The sequence below is a fragment of the Mauremys mutica genome, chromosome 5 (genome assembly GCF_020497125.1).
Source record: "Mauremys mutica isolate MM-2020 ecotype Southern chromosome 5, ASM2049712v1, whole genome shotgun sequence".
Taxonomy (NCBI): domain Eukaryota; kingdom Metazoa; phylum Chordata; order Testudines; family Geoemydidae; genus Mauremys; species Mauremys mutica.
Window position 1 is genome coordinate 63781320 of NC_059076.1, and position 20050 is coordinate 63801369.

At 40.5% G+C, this 20050-nt stretch overlaps 1 protein-coding gene across 7 annotated transcripts in view; it reads left to right on the forward strand.

Annotated features, from left to right (window-relative positions):
• The window catches only part of LOC123371297 (toll-like receptor 2 type-2), a 24416-nt gene continuing 4366 nt past the window's right edge, over positions 1-20050 (forward strand). Inside the window, exons 1-3 of one of the 7 annotated variants that reach the window (XM_045018727.1) lie at positions 1-141; positions 18074-18202; positions 19554-19652. Coding sequence is in view for 1 of the 7 variants with exons in the window: in XM_045018732.1 (XP_044874667.1) it covers positions 19601-19656 (56 nt within the window). In the remaining 6 variants the exon portion in view is untranslated. Of the gene's footprint in view, positions 142-16776; positions 16900-18073; positions 18203-18255; positions 19657-20050 lie in introns of those variants that run through there. The other 6 variants (XM_045018726.1, XM_045018728.1, XM_045018729.1 and 3 more) reach the window with 6 other exon arrangements.

The following is a 20050-nucleotide window of genomic DNA, read 5'->3' on the forward strand; positions in this document are numbered from 1 at the left end:
TAAGCTGTGGGACTGAAGCAGAGCGATGCCTCTGACATAATCAGTTGAGCAGGTGAACTTTGTTACCTGAGTGCTAGTGGAATTTGAAGTAATTTCTTTCAGAAGAAGGGAGGAAGGCCTAGAGGGAAAGTGCTCTCAAAGGTAAAATTAGTGGTGTTAAAGGGCTTAGTTTGGTTAAACTATTTGGTATTTGTTTAATTTATGTGCTGACCTAGGTATACAGTGCAAGTATAATTTGCAATGTGGGTTGCTAGAAGTTCATGCTGTCAATAGAAAAGTCTAACTGAAACAAAAGCAGAGGGTGTGGTGCTTTCTTTGAATCATAAATATAACATAGTAGCATATTGTGCTTATATTATATTGTTTGTGAGGTACTTTGGAATCCTTAAGAAGGAAACTGTTTACTCTAATTTGATTGGGGCCTAAATATATCAGAAAATAGATTCTATCAAGGGCAGATGATGACAAAAATCTTCTGTAACCTTATACCTTAGGTTGCACTATGATTAGGTCTCTAGACAGTGTTAATGACTTTGCATTTAGAACTGAATGAATAATTGTTATTTCAGTATGGTGTCTGAACTGGAAAAACGATTGGTTTGTTTACAACCAAAACTGAATTGTTTTTGTTGTTCTCACCACAACAAAACAAAAATTTTAAAAAAATCATTCAAGTTGAAAATGTTTTGAATGTTGTTTTGAATATGTTGATTCAAAATGGCAGTTCTGAAAATGTTTTGAAATTAAATGTCGAAATGGTTCATTTTTAAAAGGTTGAAATGAAATGTTTTACATTTCCAATATCTCCCTCCCCCCATTTTTTTGATTAAATTATTCCCTGAATTCGTGGAAAAAAATTGCCTAGCTCTACTTGCATTCTTACAGAAAATTGCTTTCCTACAAATGTAGTTGATTTTCTCTAATTGATGCCTTTACGTGGCATTAAATGTCAGTTGTGCATTTAAAAGCAACTTTTACTTTGTTGGAGCAATATGTTGTAGTCAAACACATTGAGAGAAAAGAAGGCTGGTTGAGTGATTAGAGGTTGGCCTAGGAATTGGGAGACCGATGACCTCTGCTGAAGACTTCTTGTGTGACCTTGGGTAAGTCACTTAGGCTCAGATTTTTAAAGGTAGGCAGGTGCCTAAAGACACAGCTAGGGGCTTTTGAAGATCCCACTATTTGTCTCCAGGCCTAACTCCTGTTGATTTCAGTAGCACTTCCCCACCATACAGGGGGATAAATACACTAAAGATCGGGAAGCACTCAGATACTACTTGTTTGTATACTATAGTGCTTAGGACCCCTAGTGACCAGGACCCCATTGTGCTAGGCGGTGTACAAACACAGAACAAAAAGATGGTCCATAAGCATGGGCATACTGGGTCAGACCAAAGATCCACCTAGCCCAGTGGCCGGTGCCAGGTGCTTCCGAGGGAATGAACAGAATTGGTAATCAAGTGATCCATCCCCTGTTGCCCATTCCCAGCTTCTGGCAAACAGAGGCTCGGGACACCATTGCTATCCATCATGGCTACTAGTCATTGATGGACTTATCCTCCATTAACGTATCTAGTTCTTTTTTGAACTCTGTTATAGTCTTGGCCTTCACAATATCTACTGGCAACGAGTTCCACAGGATGACTGTGCACTGTGTGAAGAAATACTTCCTTTTGTTTGTTTTCAATTTGCTGCCTATTAATTTCATTTGGTGACCCCTAGTTCTTGTGTTATGAGACGGAGTAAATAACACTTCCTTATTTATTTTCTCCACACCAGTCATGATTTTATAGACGTCTATCATATCCACCCTTATTCATCTCTTTTCCAAGCTGAAAAGTCCCAGTCTTATTAATCTCACCTCACATGGAAGCTGTTCCATACCCCCAAACATTTTTGTTGGCCTTTTCTGAACCTTTTCCAATTCCAGTATATCTTTTTGGAGATGGGACAAGCAGATATGCAAGATGTGGACATAACATGGATTTATATAGAGGAAATATGCTATTTTTGATCTTATTGTCTCTCTCTCCCCTAATGATTCCTAACATTCTTTTTGCTTTTTTGACTGCTGCTGCACATTGAGTGGATGTTTTCAGAGAACTATCCACAATGACTCCAAGATCTTTCTTGACGGGTAATAGCTAATTTAGACCTCATCATTTTATATGTATAGTTGGGATTATGTTTTCCAATGTGCAATTTTTCCAATGTCCCTTCCCCCAAATGAGCTCCATAAAATACCTAAGATAGATAAGTTTAGTAAGGACAGAGAGAAAGAAACATTTAAATTCCCAGAGCTATTCTGTTGGCACAGGATATATATTAATTAGATGGGCTACATTGTATCTCCACCAGGGGCTTTGAAAAAGACAGTAAGACTTGTGACTATGAGGCCTGGGGTCTAAATGAGTAACACAGACAAACTGTGTGGAGGGAGGTGGGAGCAGGGATGAAGGGATGTGACATACTAGCAGTGTGATCAGCATGATGTCCCGCAAGCATCATGTTAGTTTTGTATTTTGGAATGAGATTTTATTTTATATTTTAATATGTATTATGGGGTGGGTTTGAAGTGAGGGGATGAAGTAGCAGGACAGACAAAGGAACTGATAGGACTCCACTACCATGTAGCAGTGCCAAATGCGTGCTAAAGGCATAAGAAAGGGAAAGGATAATGGGGGAACCAGGGATCACGCAAAATTAGGGGATTTTTTTCATGGCACTTTTTGCACTGTTCAGTGTTTGGTTTATTCACTTTATTACTGTTTTTAGTGTTGGTTTATTTCTGTTGTTGGGATGTTCTAATGCAGCTGGCCTGCTTGGCAATACTTAATATTGGTTTGGGGTGTTTTTTTGGGGGGGGAATACGGCCATGTTCACAGATAAAGGGCTTTGATTTTATTAAGAGAGTTTATTGCCATCTCTACATCACATCATATAATGTATATTTCAAATACCAAAGAGAAACACATGGTAAGGCACAACTGGTAAGTTGTATCTGTACACAATTTCTCAATACATGTACATGAATCCATCAAGTATATGCCACAGTTCCCCCTATTTCATAAAGCAGTCAGCGCATCCATAATAACAATTCTTGACAATCAATTTGTCCCACCATTCTCTGCAGACAATGACAGTACCCCCATTTTGTTGTGCGATGTGGCAGTGCCTTATTTACTGTAAACATTGCTGTACAAACATACTTCATAATCATACTATTCTTTGCCCCTACAAGTCCACACAGCATCCCTGATTTCTGTTGTACAGGAGCTTTTCTGCTCCAGCTGTGATAGGTGCACTTTCTGGCTGAGTGTACTGGTTCAGCAATCCATTACTGTCATAGGTCCATTCAGGGGCAAATGGCTCACCTCTGGCTTCACAAAGATATGAAGAGCACAGCAAGCCACAATAGTGCAGACAGCACTGATGACACTGGAATCCAAATGGGTCTGTAGACAGCACCAGCAGGATTTCAGTCACTCAAACAAACATTCAACCACTATTCTACACTATTCTTTAGAACAGGATTGACAGGGTCCACCAGAATAACAGTGGGGATAGTCACTACATTTATGACAATGTTTTTTGGTGGGGATAGTGTCCCAGCCTGTCCATGAATGTAGATTTCTGGTCAGCAGAAAATCTTGGCATCATGAACTTTTCCATTGCAGCCCATCCTGGCTTGCATAAATCAGCCTCTGTGGTCCACAAGGGTCTGCCTTTGAGGGTTATGTACTCCTTGCTCTCTGAGGAGGGCAACCTATGGGCACGTGAGTCCCATCAGTGGTCTGACCCCCGCCCCACAACCCCTGTCTGTGCTTTTGGCCCTGCTCTAGAAGCGCTGGGCTATGTAAAGGGCATCAGTGTCTATACTGAGAGTCGTGAACATCATCAGCCAGTTTGAACGCGCCATGTCTGTATTGTCCTCCTCTGTCAGATGCATTCAGGAGATCAGAAAAAGCTTCTGAAGTGTCCACCAGAGTCTCATAGAAACTCTGCTCTTTTTTGGAAACAGGAGTGTGGAAGCCCAAGCAAGAGAAGTTCTTCAAATGGTGATTCTGTCATGTTGCTGCCTCTGGTTTCCGGGCACATGCAGACCCAAAAGACAGCTTGGCAGGATGTAACATTTGGGCTGCACGATCAAGTTTTCCCACAGGGCACACCTACACCTATGAACAAAGGCTAGAGCAGCCACATTTCAGGAGGATGCTAGGAAGCCTGGGTTATGGTAGTTTGACTCAGGGCTGCTCATCACAGTGTGGACACTGTAGCCTGGGCGTGGGGCCTGGGCTCAAAATTTTGTAACCTAGGATCACCAGTGAATCTGGACACTCAAGCCCTGGGTTTTCTAACCCATTGTCCATGGACTTGAGGCTCACTAACCCTGGGCTTACATAGCAGTGCTGACATACCCCCCAGATACTCTTTTGTAAACACAGGCTAAAGGAGGGAGAGTATGTACTTAGGAGCAAACTCTGCTTGGATACTGCACCTAATTGGAGATTCACACTCCCTGTGTGACCCAGAGCTCATGGGGCAAGGCTGGAGGATCTATTGCTATGTGGGTTGTTGCATCCTACTCCTTCCTCCTTATGGAAGCGGGAATGTTAAAGCAATGGAGCTATAGTGCTAAACTGCCCAAGGGGAAGATTCCTTCCCCTGGACCATTATCTTGAGTAGCTAAGCTAGGTGCAGGGCTGATGTTAGCCGTATTTAAGCTATTAAGGAAAATAAATCAATCAGTAAATGTGTTGTTTGTGCCGGGTGCAAAGTACAAGCATCACTACAACCAAACATTTGTGCACAAAGAGTCTTCTGTCCTGACACTTTTTCAGTGAACAATAAAAATCAAAATTGCAGAGAAATTCCTTTAACTATATTCTTTGAAACAAAATGCAGATATAATGTTAAAAAAATTAGATATAAACCATGAGTATATATATGAGTATATAAACCAAGATATAAAGAAGATTCTTGTCTTCTTGTGGGGCAATGTCTTCATTCACAACAACACTTCCAAATGTTTGAGCAACAGGGCATGACAGAGTGACTGGTGGTTACACAATCTGAGATGTTACTAAATTACAAAACAATTCCCTGATTAATGGGTCTGTGGCTGATTTCCTTGCTACCCATGTGCATAGTCAATTATAGTTCTCCATGGGTGTTTCGTCTGTGTGAAGACTGTCAGATCTAGTCTAACCAGAGAGAGAAATTCATTGCATGCATGAGCTTGGGTTTTTTTTAGCATTTCCTGGTTTCAGTCATTTGTTATGTTTTACCTGGCGGAGCCAGCCAAAATAAATTAAATTGATGAGAAATGCCAAGCTACACAAAAGTCAGCAGCTTGAACAGACATGGCCTGTCCCTTCCCTTTCAATGTGTTAACCATGGGAAATAGTAAAATCAATGGGCATGAGGTGCCTAAATACTTTTGAAAATCTGGGCTCAAGGTGATTTTCTGCCACTTTTATGTATATGTAGCTGTAAGGAAGCTTGGCATATTGCTGTGCAAACATTCATATACACACCTATTCCCATAATCAGAAATCTTAAGCTGTGAGGGGAAAGACTCTGTAATGAGTGACTGTCACAGTATTACCTTTGGCAACATGTGCATACCTTGTTGTGCCAGTGAAGCTACTGAAATGGAACTCAGAGACTAAATTCATTGCTGCATGCACCAGTGCTCCCTTCGTGCTACTTCCCAGCAAGAGTGGGAGCTAGAGCAATGCACATGCCGCAATAGCTGGAATCTGTTCCTATCTGCCATGATGCAAGATACAAGATTGTATTCTCATCAGTTCCATCTGGAAAGTTATCATTGCAACCATAAAGGCTAGAATTAAAACTTTTTTTAGGGCTGTCAATTAATCGCAGTTAACTCATGCGATTAACAAAAAAATTAATCGCGGTTAAAAAAATTAATTGTGATTAATTGCAGTTTTAATCGCACTGTTAATAGAATACCAATTGAAATTTATTCAATATTTTGGATGTTTTTCTACATTTTCATATATATTGTATTCTGTGTTGTAATTGAAATCAAAGTGTATATTTTTATTACAAATATTTGCACTGTAAAAATGATAAAGGAAATAGTATTTTTCAATTCACCTCATACAAGTACTGTAGTGCAATCTTTGTTGTGAAAATGCAACTTACAAATGTAGATTTATTTTGTTACATAACTGCACTCAAAAAACAAAACAATGTAAAACTTCAGAGCCTACAAGTCCACTCAGTCCTACTTCTTGTTCAGCCAATCGCTAAGACAAACACATTTTTTTACACTAACAGGAGATAATGCTGCCCTCTTCTTATTTACAATGTCATCAGAAAGTGAGAACAGGCATTTAGTTGTGAGAACAGGCTGCTTTTGTAGCCATCATTGCAAGGTAGTTACATCACAGTTGCCAACTTTCCCATGGTAAACAAGCACCCCAACTTTCACAATAAGCCAAAAATCAAGCTAAGCCCACTTCAAAACAAGGCCAAAACAAGCCAATCCCTAAGAACCCCAACACTCTATGTGATTAGATCCCCCCAAGCTGCAGTCTGGGACTGTGGTGGGCCCATTGTGCACCCTGACTCTCTGCCCACTTTGCTTGCCACTTGCCCCTGCTTGCTGGGAGCCGATCAAAAAAAAAAAAAAAAAAGCAGCAACAAGCAACTCACAAGCCAATTAAGCCAAAAACAAGTCAAATTTCTGTTTTTTTTTTGAGGGTGTGGCATGTCTGATTTATGTGCTAGATATGCTAAACATTCGTATGCCCCTTCATGCTTTGGCCACCATTCCAGAGGACATGTTGATGATGCTCATTTAAAAAAAAAAGTGTTAATTAAATTTGTGACTGAACTCCTTGGGGGGAGAATTGTATGTCCTTTGCTCTGTTTTACCCACGTTTTGCCATATATTTCATGTTATAGCAGTCTCTGATGATGACCCAGCACATGTTGTTCATTTTAAGAACACTTTCACTGAAGATTCGACAAAACGCTAAGCAGGTACCAATATGAGATTTCTAAAAATAGCTACAACACTCAACCCAAGGTTTAAGAATCTGAAGTGCCTTCCAAAATCTGAGAGGGATGAGGTGTGGAGCATGCTTTCAGAAGTCTTAAAAGAGCAACACTCCAACGCAGACATCACAGAACCCGAACCACCAAAAAAGAAAATCAGCCTTCTGCTGGTGGCATCTGACTCAGATAATGAAAATGAACATGCGTCAATCCGCACTGCTTTGGATTGTTGTTGAGTAGAACCCATCATCAGCATGGATGCATGTCCCCTGGAATAGTGATTGAAGCATGAAGGGACATATGAATCTTTAGCACATCTGGCATGTAAATATCTTGCGATGCTGGCTACAACAGTGCCACGAGAATGCTTGTTCTCACTTTCAGGTGACGTGAACAAGAAGCAGGCAGCATTATCTCCTGCAAATGTAAACAAACTTGTTTGAGCGATTGGCTGAACAAGAAGTAGGACTGAGTGGACTTGAAGACTCTAAAATTTTACATTTGTTTTATTTTTAAATGCAGTTTTTTCGTACATAATTCTACATTTGCAAGTTCAACTTTCATGATAAAGAGATTGCATTATTACAGTATTTGTATTAGGTGAATTGAAAGATACTATTTATTTTGTTTCAAATACTTGTAGTCAAAAATAAATATAAAGTGAGCACTGTACACTTTGTATTCTGTGTTGTAATTGAAATAAATATATTTGAAAATGTAGAAAACATCCAAAAATATTTAAATAAATGGTATTCTATTGTTTAACAGTGCAATTAATTGCACGGTTCATTTTTTTTAATCGCTTGACAGCCCTACTTTTAAAAAAAAATTTAATGAAAGTTTAGATTCGTTAAATCATGGAGACCAACAAACTCAGCTCCTCCTCCAGACCCAGGATTAGCCCCATTTTACATAACATCTTAATGATTTGCAAAAGGATGAAAACAACATGTCAAAGACATTTGCAGATTATGCTAAGCTGAGAGGTGGTTTGCACACCAAGGACAGAGAAATAGTGCAAACTGGGACATAGAGTCAGTAGGAATATGCAAATGAGAATCATTACTTTAAAATTTGTCTCAATATTTTCCATTTAAATCACAGTGGAGTTTCTGGAAGTAAAACTGACTAGTCTCCCTTTCACTTCCCACTCAGGCCCTCTCCTATCCCCCCGCACACAAAAAAAATAACCTGACAAAAAAGAACAGAATGAAATAAAACTTTGAAAAGCTTCCAGGAGCAAAAATAATTCCCAACAAGCAAATAGTGTAAATTAAATAGAAAGCTGTAAGAAAGTACTGTGAACTTTTAGATTCATTGCACTTGGTACAAACATCTTCAGACCATTTTGAATATGTCTGCACTGTTGCTGAAATATTCCTTGTCTTTGTAACATTATTGTATGCTAATAGCTCAAATGCCATAGCTCGAAGCACGTGTAGCTGTATGTGTTTAACTGCAGCAGGAAGTACTTTTCTGCAGGGGGTTGATCTCCTGAGCTAGCTTTTTGCAGATATAGTAGTAAAGACACATGCAGAGGCATTGTATTACAGAACAAGGACACAGCTGTCCATCACTATGTGGTTGTAATGTACCTACACTTGGCATATTGTGCCCAGACCCAAACACCTCAATACAAGGAAGCTATTGATAAAATGAATGAAGGTCAAAGAAGAGCAAGAAAAACAGGCTGGAGGAGAAATTTAGTAGAACTGATAAAATGATTTTCATACTTAACGAAAATGACTAGGAGATTTGAGGTGAAAGGGGACCTGAATACTATGGGGAAAGGTGGCCAAAGACATTTTATTTTTTAAACAGGCATTAAAAATCTGTTTTTATTAATTAAGAGATTTATCCTTTGTTTCTACTTAGAGAAAAAATAAACTATACACACAGACATCTCTGAACAAATACATCTTGAAAACAGTTGTCACAGTGTCAGGAGTGGGTTATGACTGTGAGTCATGGCAGACCGTCAAAAGCAAGGCAGATACCCAAAACTGCTGGTATGTTCTATAATTAGATTTCACCACCCCAGTAACAAATGTGAATGCTTGGCTCACTGTAACAATCTTACCATGGAGTCACAGACAATCCTCTTGGGCTCTCCAGTTTGTTTTGCCACCCAGGCAAACTGGAATTAGTGATAAATGGTCACTTACAGCAAAAATCATAAAATATTCAGGTTGCTCCCAGTTCCAAGAGACCAATCACTTACCCGAGACTAATTTGTACCTGAGATCTCATACCAAAGGCAATGCTGGTAGCCAATCCTATAGTAAACTAATTAAGAAATGAGAGGGTTATTTACAGGTTAAAGCATATTTTCACAAATGAGTTCATTCTATGATTCCAAAAAGATGACAGAGATGTAGTAATCAGACAGCACTGAATGTCTTTTCAAGGCTAACATACGTGACCCTGGGAATTTCTGCTTTTTTGTTTCTTAGCTACAGCCCTTGTAAATGTCTAAACAGGAAAAAAATGAAAAATTCTCATGTCAGCTGTTCTTATTTCCCTCTTCCAGCATTCAGTCCAATGGGACCAGGCCTTCTGCATGTACTTCTCCATGGGTGGATGGGGCAACCAACAAAACTTGTGTCCTACAATGGCCCACTTAATTTTGATAGACCTCCTGGCTGGACAGAGGGAGCCATGCTTCCTGTCTGAGTTCACACGTTCAGAGCAGCCATTTTTACAGTTATAAAACAAACGTATTTTACCTTGTAGCATGGAATGCAGAGATTTACAAATAAGATTAATGCATGCAGCAACTTACAAATGTTTGTGTAAACACTGAGTCTAAGCACATTTTTACAAGTCTAACAACTATCCTGAGCAATAGTAACATATGGGTGAGTTGGTCTGGTGTCCAGCTATAAATTTGTCAGTGCTCAGCTGACGCCTACAGCCTTGGCAAGAACTGGCACATGGTTTGCTAGTGTCACAATGGTGTCACAAATATGCTCTGAAATACAGCAGAAAAATAACTGATGGGCAGAACAGGAATGCACTGTAGCTTTAGATAGAAAAAGCTTCCCTAATGTTGAGAGCACATTATTTTTATGAAGCTATATGGTAAGAATACTAAAGCATCATGCCATCTAGCTATCTTATCTGAACAACTTAACAGAAGATGGAGCTTTATACATAGGTAATGAGGACAAATTAAAATTTACATCAAAAACAAAGAAAATACCGTATGTTAGAAGGTGATGTGATTTCTAACAAAGAATATCATTCATCTTGCCTTCCAGAAGAGTGGCATGAAGAATCCCCAGCAATAATGGGTCCCAGAGCATGTACAGTGCTTTTTATCAAACCAGGAAGGAAATGAGTTCACCTCATAGGCCGCTGATCACAATGTCTCACACCTAGGACCTCAGCCTGTGACACAGAGTGTAAGCCAACCAGTGGAGCTAGTTTATTTCGCTTCTCTTGCTGAGATGCTATTCCCACAGAACCAGTGAAATCATTCCTAATCAGATCATTTTTTTTCCAGCAAGACAGGCAGAAAATTCCTCACAATAAGATGGACTCCATTTTAATGACAAGCTTAGTTTCACTAAATTAATGAGATTTCCAAGAATTTGGAACACTGGTCCAGACTTTTCTGATATTTAGGCCAAGGAGAAAAAGGTCTCTTGGTCTTCTCTGTAGTCCTAGCATGACAAAGCAAAAACCCCCAAAAACCCTATTGTTATAATCAATCTGACTCAGTAGGGGTTGACCACCACCACCAGTTCTCTCCGGTCCTCCCCTTTTGCTTAATCAGCCACAGGCTCTATGTAAACCAGGATACCCAGGAAGACAAAGGAAGTGTCCAAGAGCCATGTGTCAATAATATTACCACCCATCACTGTAGTATTTGAGTGCCTTCCCTGTAAAATCAATATCAATAGCAAAGTCCTTAGTGGATTTCATGGAGTCATTGGCACAACTTACTTTATGGGGTGAGAACTCTGTGTGGGGTAGGGTTTTTGTTGTTGTTGTTTGGAGAGGGAGTTGCAAGGGGTTGGGGATGTAACGGGTGTTTGAGAAAGTCTTTCCACCATAAGTGACACTCGCAATTCAAAGAGAAGGTTTTGTACCATTTCTTAAAGATGGTCAGACTCTGGATTCACCTAATCTCCTTCAGAAGGCGGGTAGGAGCATTGTGTGCCAGCTGGAGCCTGTGCATTGTCTTCACATTCAGCTTCAGACAAAATGAGTTGCAGTAATCCAGCATGGAGGTGACAAACGCATGGATCACTGTGTCCATAGCCTTGTCCAGGAGGAAGAGATGAAGTTTCCTAGAGAGTTCAAGGTGAAAAACAGTATTTTTGCAAATTGATGCTACCTGGTCATCCAAGCTTAGCGAAGAGTCAAACAGGACCCCAGGGCTTCACACCACATGGATGAATGGAGGCTATAAGAAGGTGGTGATGATGTCTTGGCCAGGTCTTTAAAGCATTTCTCCTTTGTGACCAGCATCAGGATTCATCTTGAGCCAGCTGCTATTCATCCAAGAGCTAATTTCCTGTGGGAATTCTGACATGTCAGCAGTAGCAGTGGTTGCATCAGTTAAGAATGAGATATGTAGTTGAACATTATCAACATAGTGTTGGCAGCCAAACTCATGGTATGTTACCTCTACCAATGATCTCATGTAGATATTGAAGGGGAGGGATAGTATGGATCCCTGTGGGACCCAGTAAGTGAGGGCTTTCAGAGAGGAGGAGCAGTTACCCATGCCTACTCTCTAACTTGTGCTGAAGGGGAATGACTGGAGCCACTGTAGTGCTGGGCCTTCTACTCCTGCTATGCCATGTAGGTACCTTGTGGTCTACTGTGTCAAAGTCGGCAGATGGGTTCTAGCAGGATAAGCATGGAGATCTTACCTGTGTCCATCAACATAAGGAGCTCACCTTTTGGTGTCCCTAGAGCAATCTCTGTGCTATGCCCTGCTCTGAATCCTGATTGCGAGGCATCCAGTATGTTGGCTAATGTCACATGTTGTTGGATCTTGGTAGTTACTAATTTCTCAGTTATTTTTGCCCCAAATATCGCCCACTTATTTCAATGGGTCCATACTCACTGAAGGCAGGTTATAGAAATAGATTCCACAGGTAAGAAGAAAGCCTGGATCTCAGTTCAAAGGAAGTGATGGTGATTTGACCATAACAATTGTGCATTTTGTCTACAGAAAGGGGGCAAGTTGTTTGGTATTTTGCATTATTCCTTGCAGTGGGCTAGGAATGGTTACTCTCTGCACTTTCCTATAAAAATGGGAGTGCCTTTGCTTATGCTGTACATCCAATGTTTATCAGGTGCTGAGATACTCATTCAGTGTAGCTGATTGGAGCGAAATAATGTGAGAGCCTGTGAAGCAATCTGGAATGCTAGAAGTAGGTTGTTCCAATTTCCTGGTGTGATTTAATTTTAAGTCGATAGTCATTTGTACGTATTTGGTATTCTGTGATAGAGTTTTGTGCCATATTGTACCTGAAAAGGGGTACCAAATTCTGTTATCATATTGATTATTGGTAACTATTATACAGCCATTTTAGCAAATCACAATTCCTAGCATTTATGTCACAAACCAATTCCATCCTACCTGTTAGAATATACAATAGGACGAAAACTGAGTTTAACTTATTTTTTACTGGAGCCTTGGAGTATTTGCTTTTTATCAATTCACTTTTCCATGGGACTTCAAATTAAAAGTTTCGAATCCCCCCTGAGAGATAATCACTTCAGAATTAGGTGCTTTTTTCCCAGAGGCTATCAAAGGGGTAACTATCATGAGAAAATGTGGCATTGTAGCATGCAAAACACCTACGCATTCTCTCCTGTGTAAAGGCAGCTGTTGAGCTGCCTGTTCTTTCAAACGGAATGTTTCAATAAGTGGCTGGAAAAGGTTTTCCTGGTTCCTGGCACAGAAAGCAAGAATAGCTGACTGTTGAGTTTGCTGCTGCTCACGTGGCTTTGTGCTCTCCTCTGAAAGAAGGGGCCAGTCCAGGAACCCCAAGAAGAGAAATGGTGGAATCTGTTCCTCTGCATTTAAAATTTCATCTCTGCTTATCAGAGACTGTGGAATGTTCAGCTGGTGACAAATGATTTCTGAATCAGGGCGGGGACTGGGGAACAAAAATTGTTGCACATTGTAACAAAAATAATTAATTTTCAATCTTCTTAGCAAACTGGCAGGTTCGTCATGGGGTGCTTGTGCTCCAACTCTGCGGATGTCAGCTCTTGCCACCTAGTATTCAGTGGCAGAGTACTGCACACAGTATGGAGCCGATTGTCACACACCAAACTGGTGGATACGCAGTTACATGCCGCCATGTGTAGCATCTCCGGCACCCTGCATCCAGCTCCACTCCCAGGGCTCCTAGTTCTGAGCAATATTGCTGCTCCTCATATCAGACGAGAGATTGCCACTGGCAAGTGACTGGAGAAAGTACGCGCCAACTCAAGCCTGCCTCTGCACAATGACCTTTTTAAACCACCAGCTGTATGTTTGCTGTCACGTCAGCCATTATGGTCTCATCCACCATGCCAGGACGTTAGGGCAGAAACACTCTGGAGAGAGGAATCCCCAACTGGTCCCTCGTCGCCGACCCCACAGTTTGTCTGGCTGTGGAACAGGTTCCGGACCGGGCAAAGTCTCTTTGCAGCCAACCAGTATCGCTGGAACCTTTGTGACAGCCCTTTGTGCAGCTGTGGCACAACACAGACAATGACGTATGTTGTCAATGAATGCCTGCTGACTAGGTTCAGCGGTGGCCTAGAAGAACTGCATCACGCCACTGAAGACGCTAGACGACTATGAACACACTAAATAAAAATTTAAATAAATATACTGTTTCTAGCTCTACTGGCCATGAAGAAAAGCTTGGAAATGTGATGCAAGAGCAGCAGTTGGAGTGGTGTTTGCAGAGACCAAGAAAACAAATAGCTCTGAGGGGTGTGAACAGCCACGTCTGTTAATTGTTGATTCTGAAACCTGCTTTGCTGGAGAATTCCTGCCAGAGGCCTCTGAGTGTGGCAGGAGAAGAGAAATGAGCAGCATTCCCTGGCCTAGAGTGCTACCCCGGTCTGTGCATCCACGCTCCCAGGCAGATATATCCAGGCTGGTGGGATAAGTACAACTGCCTATTTCTGTTGCTTCCAAGGTATGGGGGTATTTCCTGCTGCTGCTCCACGCTCACCAGGGGATAGAGAGAGATCCCAGCTATTTCTACCTCTCATTTGGGCTGAAGGGCCTTCTCTGATCACTCTCATCTGTCTGCCCTCCTCTCTACCACTTATTCTCATCTCTGACCCTTTCACTCTCTCTCTCACTCCAGAGTGAGTGGTGCAATGGAAGCAATAATGAATGCAGAGTGTAGAAGGAACGAAGGAAAGGGAATGATAAAGCGATAGACTGAAGGAAGGAGGGGATAGAGAAAGAGACAAAAGGACTGCCTTGGAACTCTGCCTTGCCCCAAATATTTCCCAAGTCCCTACCCCTCCCCCCTTTCCTGGGCAGATTTGAGATTAATTCCTCCCCCCCAAGTCCTTACCCCTTTTCCTGGGCAGGCTTGAGAGTATACCCTCATCTTTAATTCCTAGAGACTCCAGGACTATCCTGGAGGGTTGGCAACCTTTCTGCAGCCACATGGCTCTAAGTGCAGTGGTTCTCAAATTTTTTTTTTTTGCGGACCACTTGAAAATTGCTGAGGGTCTCAGTGGACCACTTAATGGTCTTTCCAAATGTTGTTTGTATTGTTAGGTAACTATTGTAAAGCACTTTGGATAAAAGCGCTATATATATAAAAAAATGTTTTTTTTGTTCTACAAATAAAAGCACACAACTCATATTTTAATATCAGTAGTCTTACCTTTTTAATGCAATGGATGTGCCCTCTCTCCCCTGCCATGGCAGCCCCTGAGCTGGAGCTGGGAAGGAGGGGAGGTCTCTCCCTGGCAGCTGCAGCTCTGGAGCTGGGGAAAATCGCCTCTTTCTCTGGCCCACAGCTCTGCACATCCTAAATTCCTCCCACACCCTCTTCTCACCCCACTGCCCCCTCCCACTTACCCCCTATTGCCCAGGGTCCAGGCACCTAATTAGTGGAGCCATGCCTGCGCAGGTGGGTGGCCTTTCATTCTCTTCTGTGTGGCTGCCCAGGCATGCACCTTAGAGGGAACTATCCACGGACCACCTGAATGGAGCTCACGGATCACTGGTGGTCCACGGACCACAGTTTGAGAACCTCTGCTCTAGTGTAATTACCACATAATGATATAGTTGGGATGCCTTATATCACATCACCTCAGTATTGCATCAATGACAATTTCTCCAGCAGAGAGAAAATTCCATAAGGGTCTGGAAACCAGAGTAGAATATGAAGTAGTACAGAAGCAGTACAGTGTCGCTTTTAGCGTGACCACACTGCTCAGAATGAGTTCAGAGAGGGATAATGGGACTCCTCTATGGTATTCCATGCTGTTTGGCTAGTGACAAATAGTGTTTGAAAGGAATGTCTGGCTAGGATAAAAGGAGGGAGGGAGAGAGAGAAGTGGAAAGAGGAAATAAACCTGAGGCTATGTCTACACTTAAACCACTACAACGGCACAGCTTCAGTGCTGCAGCTGTAGCATTTCCTTATAGACATTTATTATAGCAATGGGAGGGGTTCTCCTGTCTCTGTAGTCAATCCACCTCCCTGAGAGGTGGTAGCTAGGTTGACAGAAGAATTCTAACACTATCTACAACAGGGGTTAGGTCAGTTTAACTACGTTGCTCAGGAATGTCATTTTTTCACACACTTGAGTGAAGTAGCTGGATCAGCCCAATTTTTTAGTGTAGATCTGGCCTAAAAGCATAAAGGACAGCAGCAGAATGGAGAGACAGCAGAGACCTACTGAAGGAGCAGCATCATTATGGTGGGCAAACCAATTTAGGGCTATATAGCCTAACAGTGTTGATTTTTTTTTTTTTTAAACCTTCATGTCTGTTTTCTTGGAGATGTGTCCTGCATAGAAACAAAGATTTAGCCATACCGGATCAGACCCCCGTGGTCCATTTACTTCAGTATTCTGTCTCCAAAAAATCATGAGAGAGATTTTAAAATCTCATTATTTTTAAGACAAATAAATATTGAATACTTTTAAATTTGCCTTCTGTGTTTTGAACCTTTAGGGTAATGTTTTACTACACAATGATGAGATCTAGAAACTTACTCTTTAATAAAAAAAAAAAAGCTGAGATTCTCATGTATTCAAATGATTCCAGGAGCTGGGGCTTTAAGAAAAATAATCAGTATCACAAGTATCATGATAGAATGATGAGAGTTGGCGATATTGCTCATGCTGTGCAGCATGTACATGACTAGTCCCTATTGCTGCAGCGAGCCAATTTAAGAATAAATGCTACTCAGTCTGCACATGGGTGGTAGGCCAGGGCCCACAGTGAGCAAGAAGAAAGAAAGTTGGGCACCCACGCATGTGACATGTAATACAACCAAAACCCCCAAAATATCGCCACACATCTTGCTATCTTGCATTTCTGTATTTCTGCTCACTCCCTGCTGAAAAAATTGCCGTGTGTGCAATAATTTGTAGCTTGACGTAAATGCTTGGAAAAGCTAGGGTTTCACAAGCGGAGGCTTGATTTATTTTTGTGCTCTTATGCTGAAAAGAAGAAATATAATGTACCCTCCCCCCCCCCTTTTTTTTTTAAAGCTTTACAAAAGAGGAAGAAACAGCATCGCTTCAGACTAAAGGGAACATACACTTACTGGACATACTGGCATATCTGTTCTGATAAATACTAAACATCAGCCTCTTCTGGCTAGAAATTAGAGGAAGTATTTTGCTTCTTTTAAAAAATATGCATTCAGAGTGAGTATGTTTCTTTATTAAAGCTGATGGTTCCAAAAGATGCCCTTTGGACCAGTCTCCAAGAAACCAACTCTAGATATTGACAATCTGTCTAACCAATTGACCAGGATTCAATCTCTGTCTTTAGGAAAAGTTACCAAGGAGGTTGTGGCAGGTCAATTGTGGCTTTTATCTGAGTCCCCGAGATTTATTTGACCTCTCTTGATTGGGCTATAGGAATGAAATAGAAACTATGCTGCTTGTGTTAGCTCGATTTCTACCTACTGATGGATGAAAATAAAGAGTTTGTGCTGATTCTCTAGATCTGTCAGCAGTTTCTTGAATTGAATTGACTCACTTGTGGACCTTAGTAAGGGTGAATGCAGCTGTTCTTGAGTGACTCCATTCTGATCTTTTAGAGAGAACCCAAAAGACAATTCTGGACCATTGTTCTTATGCCCCAAGAGTACTGTCTTGATCCCATAGTGTCTATCCTAGCAACCTTTCTGCTCAACTTGTATATGAGGCTGAAGAGTGTGTTGATGAGGAAACATGGGCTGCCAGACATTCAGAATGTTGATGACATCCTGCTGTACATCTCCATCACCTCTGACTCAGCTGGAACAATGGAACCAATAATCCATTGTTTATATGAATGTGGTGTTTGGATGAAGGCTAATTGACTGCAACTTAATCCAAACAAGATTGAGATAATGTTGGTGGGTTGGAGAAGAAGTCAGAAGCGCAGATGTAACTTATTTTGGCCCTCCTGATTGAGGGACTATGACTGCTATTGTAACACAGATGTGTTATTTGATAGTGGGCTGGTCCTGGATGTCAGGAGAGAGTCAATATTTCATTAAATGCCCCGATACAGATCACGCCAATTCCAGATGATACACAAATGTAGTTATTGAAAGCGTGGTGAATAATCTGAAAAACAAAACAACAGCAAAAGTATTAAGTAGTAAATACAATGCTTATCTCATACCTTTTCATTTTCAAAGTGCTTTACAAACTTAATTTTAGCTTTGATAAGCAGTTTTTCTCTTGATTACAAAAAAACCTATTAAAGGGTAAAAAAAAAAAAATCCTAGTAATCCTGCATTGTTTTTCATTGTCTGTCTAAAAATATTTTATTTAACATTGCTACAATTGAAAGGAATTAGAGGGGGAAATCTCTATTTTTTTCTAGCTTGTTGCTGTATGCATATGACAGAACTTCATGAAAAACCAGCTTCCCTGTTTCCCCAGTATAATCAGTTTCACACAGCAAAAATGCTTTAAGTATGAACAAAATGTGATCAGCTGGGAATATAAGCAGGTATAATACTTTTAAATCATTTTTGGAAAATGTCTAGCTGCCATGTTGATTTCAATTATTAATTTTAACATATTAGGATCAAACTGCATGAAGGGGCTCAGCCAGGCTTCTTCTGTTTGCGCAACCTTGGGAGCACAAATATTTGCACACACATTCTGCCACATGCACATGGAGGTGATAGGAATTTTAGTGCATGAACCTCATTTTTTCCAAATATGTAAAATTTTATCACATATACTCATAGATGGTTGACCTGGAAAAGTGTACATGCGAAGTTGTGCACAGAAAAATGCAAAGCATATTTTAAAAGTTTGGTGCTTAGAATCCAAAAGATTCCTCTTTCAGGTCTGGTAAAAAAACCAAAACACTTGTACCTTTTTCACTTATGCAGCTGTGTAACATCTTTTTGGTCAGGAAGTGTGGTGAGACACAAACACTTTTAGTCCATCCTCTCCTTTAGAAGTGGCATGAATGCAAAATTTACAATTTCCTTTTTCCTAGTACAAATTCCATGCTGACTTTTAATTAGATGCACCTTTTCAGTGAGAACTTGAAATTCCTTTTCATTAAAATTCTCTGTCTTGGATACAGGATCTTGATCCAATTTTCAGAACTGTTACCTATTAACTTAATCTTTGTTGATAATAAAAGTCCACTTCAGATAATGTCTTTGAATGCAGTGCCTTGGGAAATGAAAAAACTCTTTTTTTCCCACAGACTAAACAACTTGACCCAGTAAAATAGTCTATATATAAACAGTGGTTTATAGAACAGAATACCTTCAACTCAGAGGGACCTATATAAAAAAAAAAACCTCATGTGAGCTGAGATGCTCCAGTCTCAATAGAGTAAACTAAGACAAAATTACTCAACTCCTAATCCAAAAATAATAAGTATAGATTTAAATTGAAGGAACGGGAATAGAAAAGTACTGAAACTATTATTCCCATCAGTGCTGAAGTCACTGATTGTGAAAGAAAAATTTGCACAAAAGCATTGCATCAGTCGTTGCACCAAGGACAGCTGACCAAGCAAAAGAAAAGAGACCTACTGCTGAATTGCAGCATACAGAGAAGATACTTCAAGAATAAACAGTAACTTCTGTATCCGTTTTCTAGCACAAAAATAAATGTGGCAGAGGTTTGAATATAAAGGATGGTATAGTGCAGAGTAGCTGTGCAGTGGGAATATTGAACAATCCTACTCATTCCAAAAGCAATGAATTTGTAGAGTGAGTGCAACGGTTACTTGAAGTTTATGGGACTGAGAGAGTTAAGGAACATTTGGAAATTTGTTAGCGTGAAGCTTTGACTAAGTAGGACAGATCAAAGTGTTTGCCAACGATTTCTAGCTCCTGTTGCCATGTTGCAGATGAGAAGACTCCATGGATCCTAATACATGAGACCAATACAAAACACTGGCACCGAAGCTGTAAGCCTCAGTAAGAAAGATAAGTACTTCATCTCTGGCTACCCAGGATTCTTATAAGATATTTTTGTGAACTTTAATAACTGTGGGCCTGTTCTTACTTCCATTGAAGTCAAGGGCAAATGACTTCAATAGTAGCAGGATCAGATCCTGTGTGAATTAAAACCAGTGCTGTTCTGGCAGGGGGAATGTAATGTATAGCATTGCAATGTATTACTTTTACCTATATTGTGTACATGCAGAAAGAACTTGTTTGTTTGGATATCAGACTCTAACTTCAAAAAATAAACTAAACAGCCTTTTGCAGAATTTACAAGGAGTGACAGATGTCTCATCCTTTCCTTTATTGTTTATACTGTTACACTAAACGTTCTGAGCAACATCAGGGTCCCATTGTGTTAGGTGTTGTTCAAAAATAGA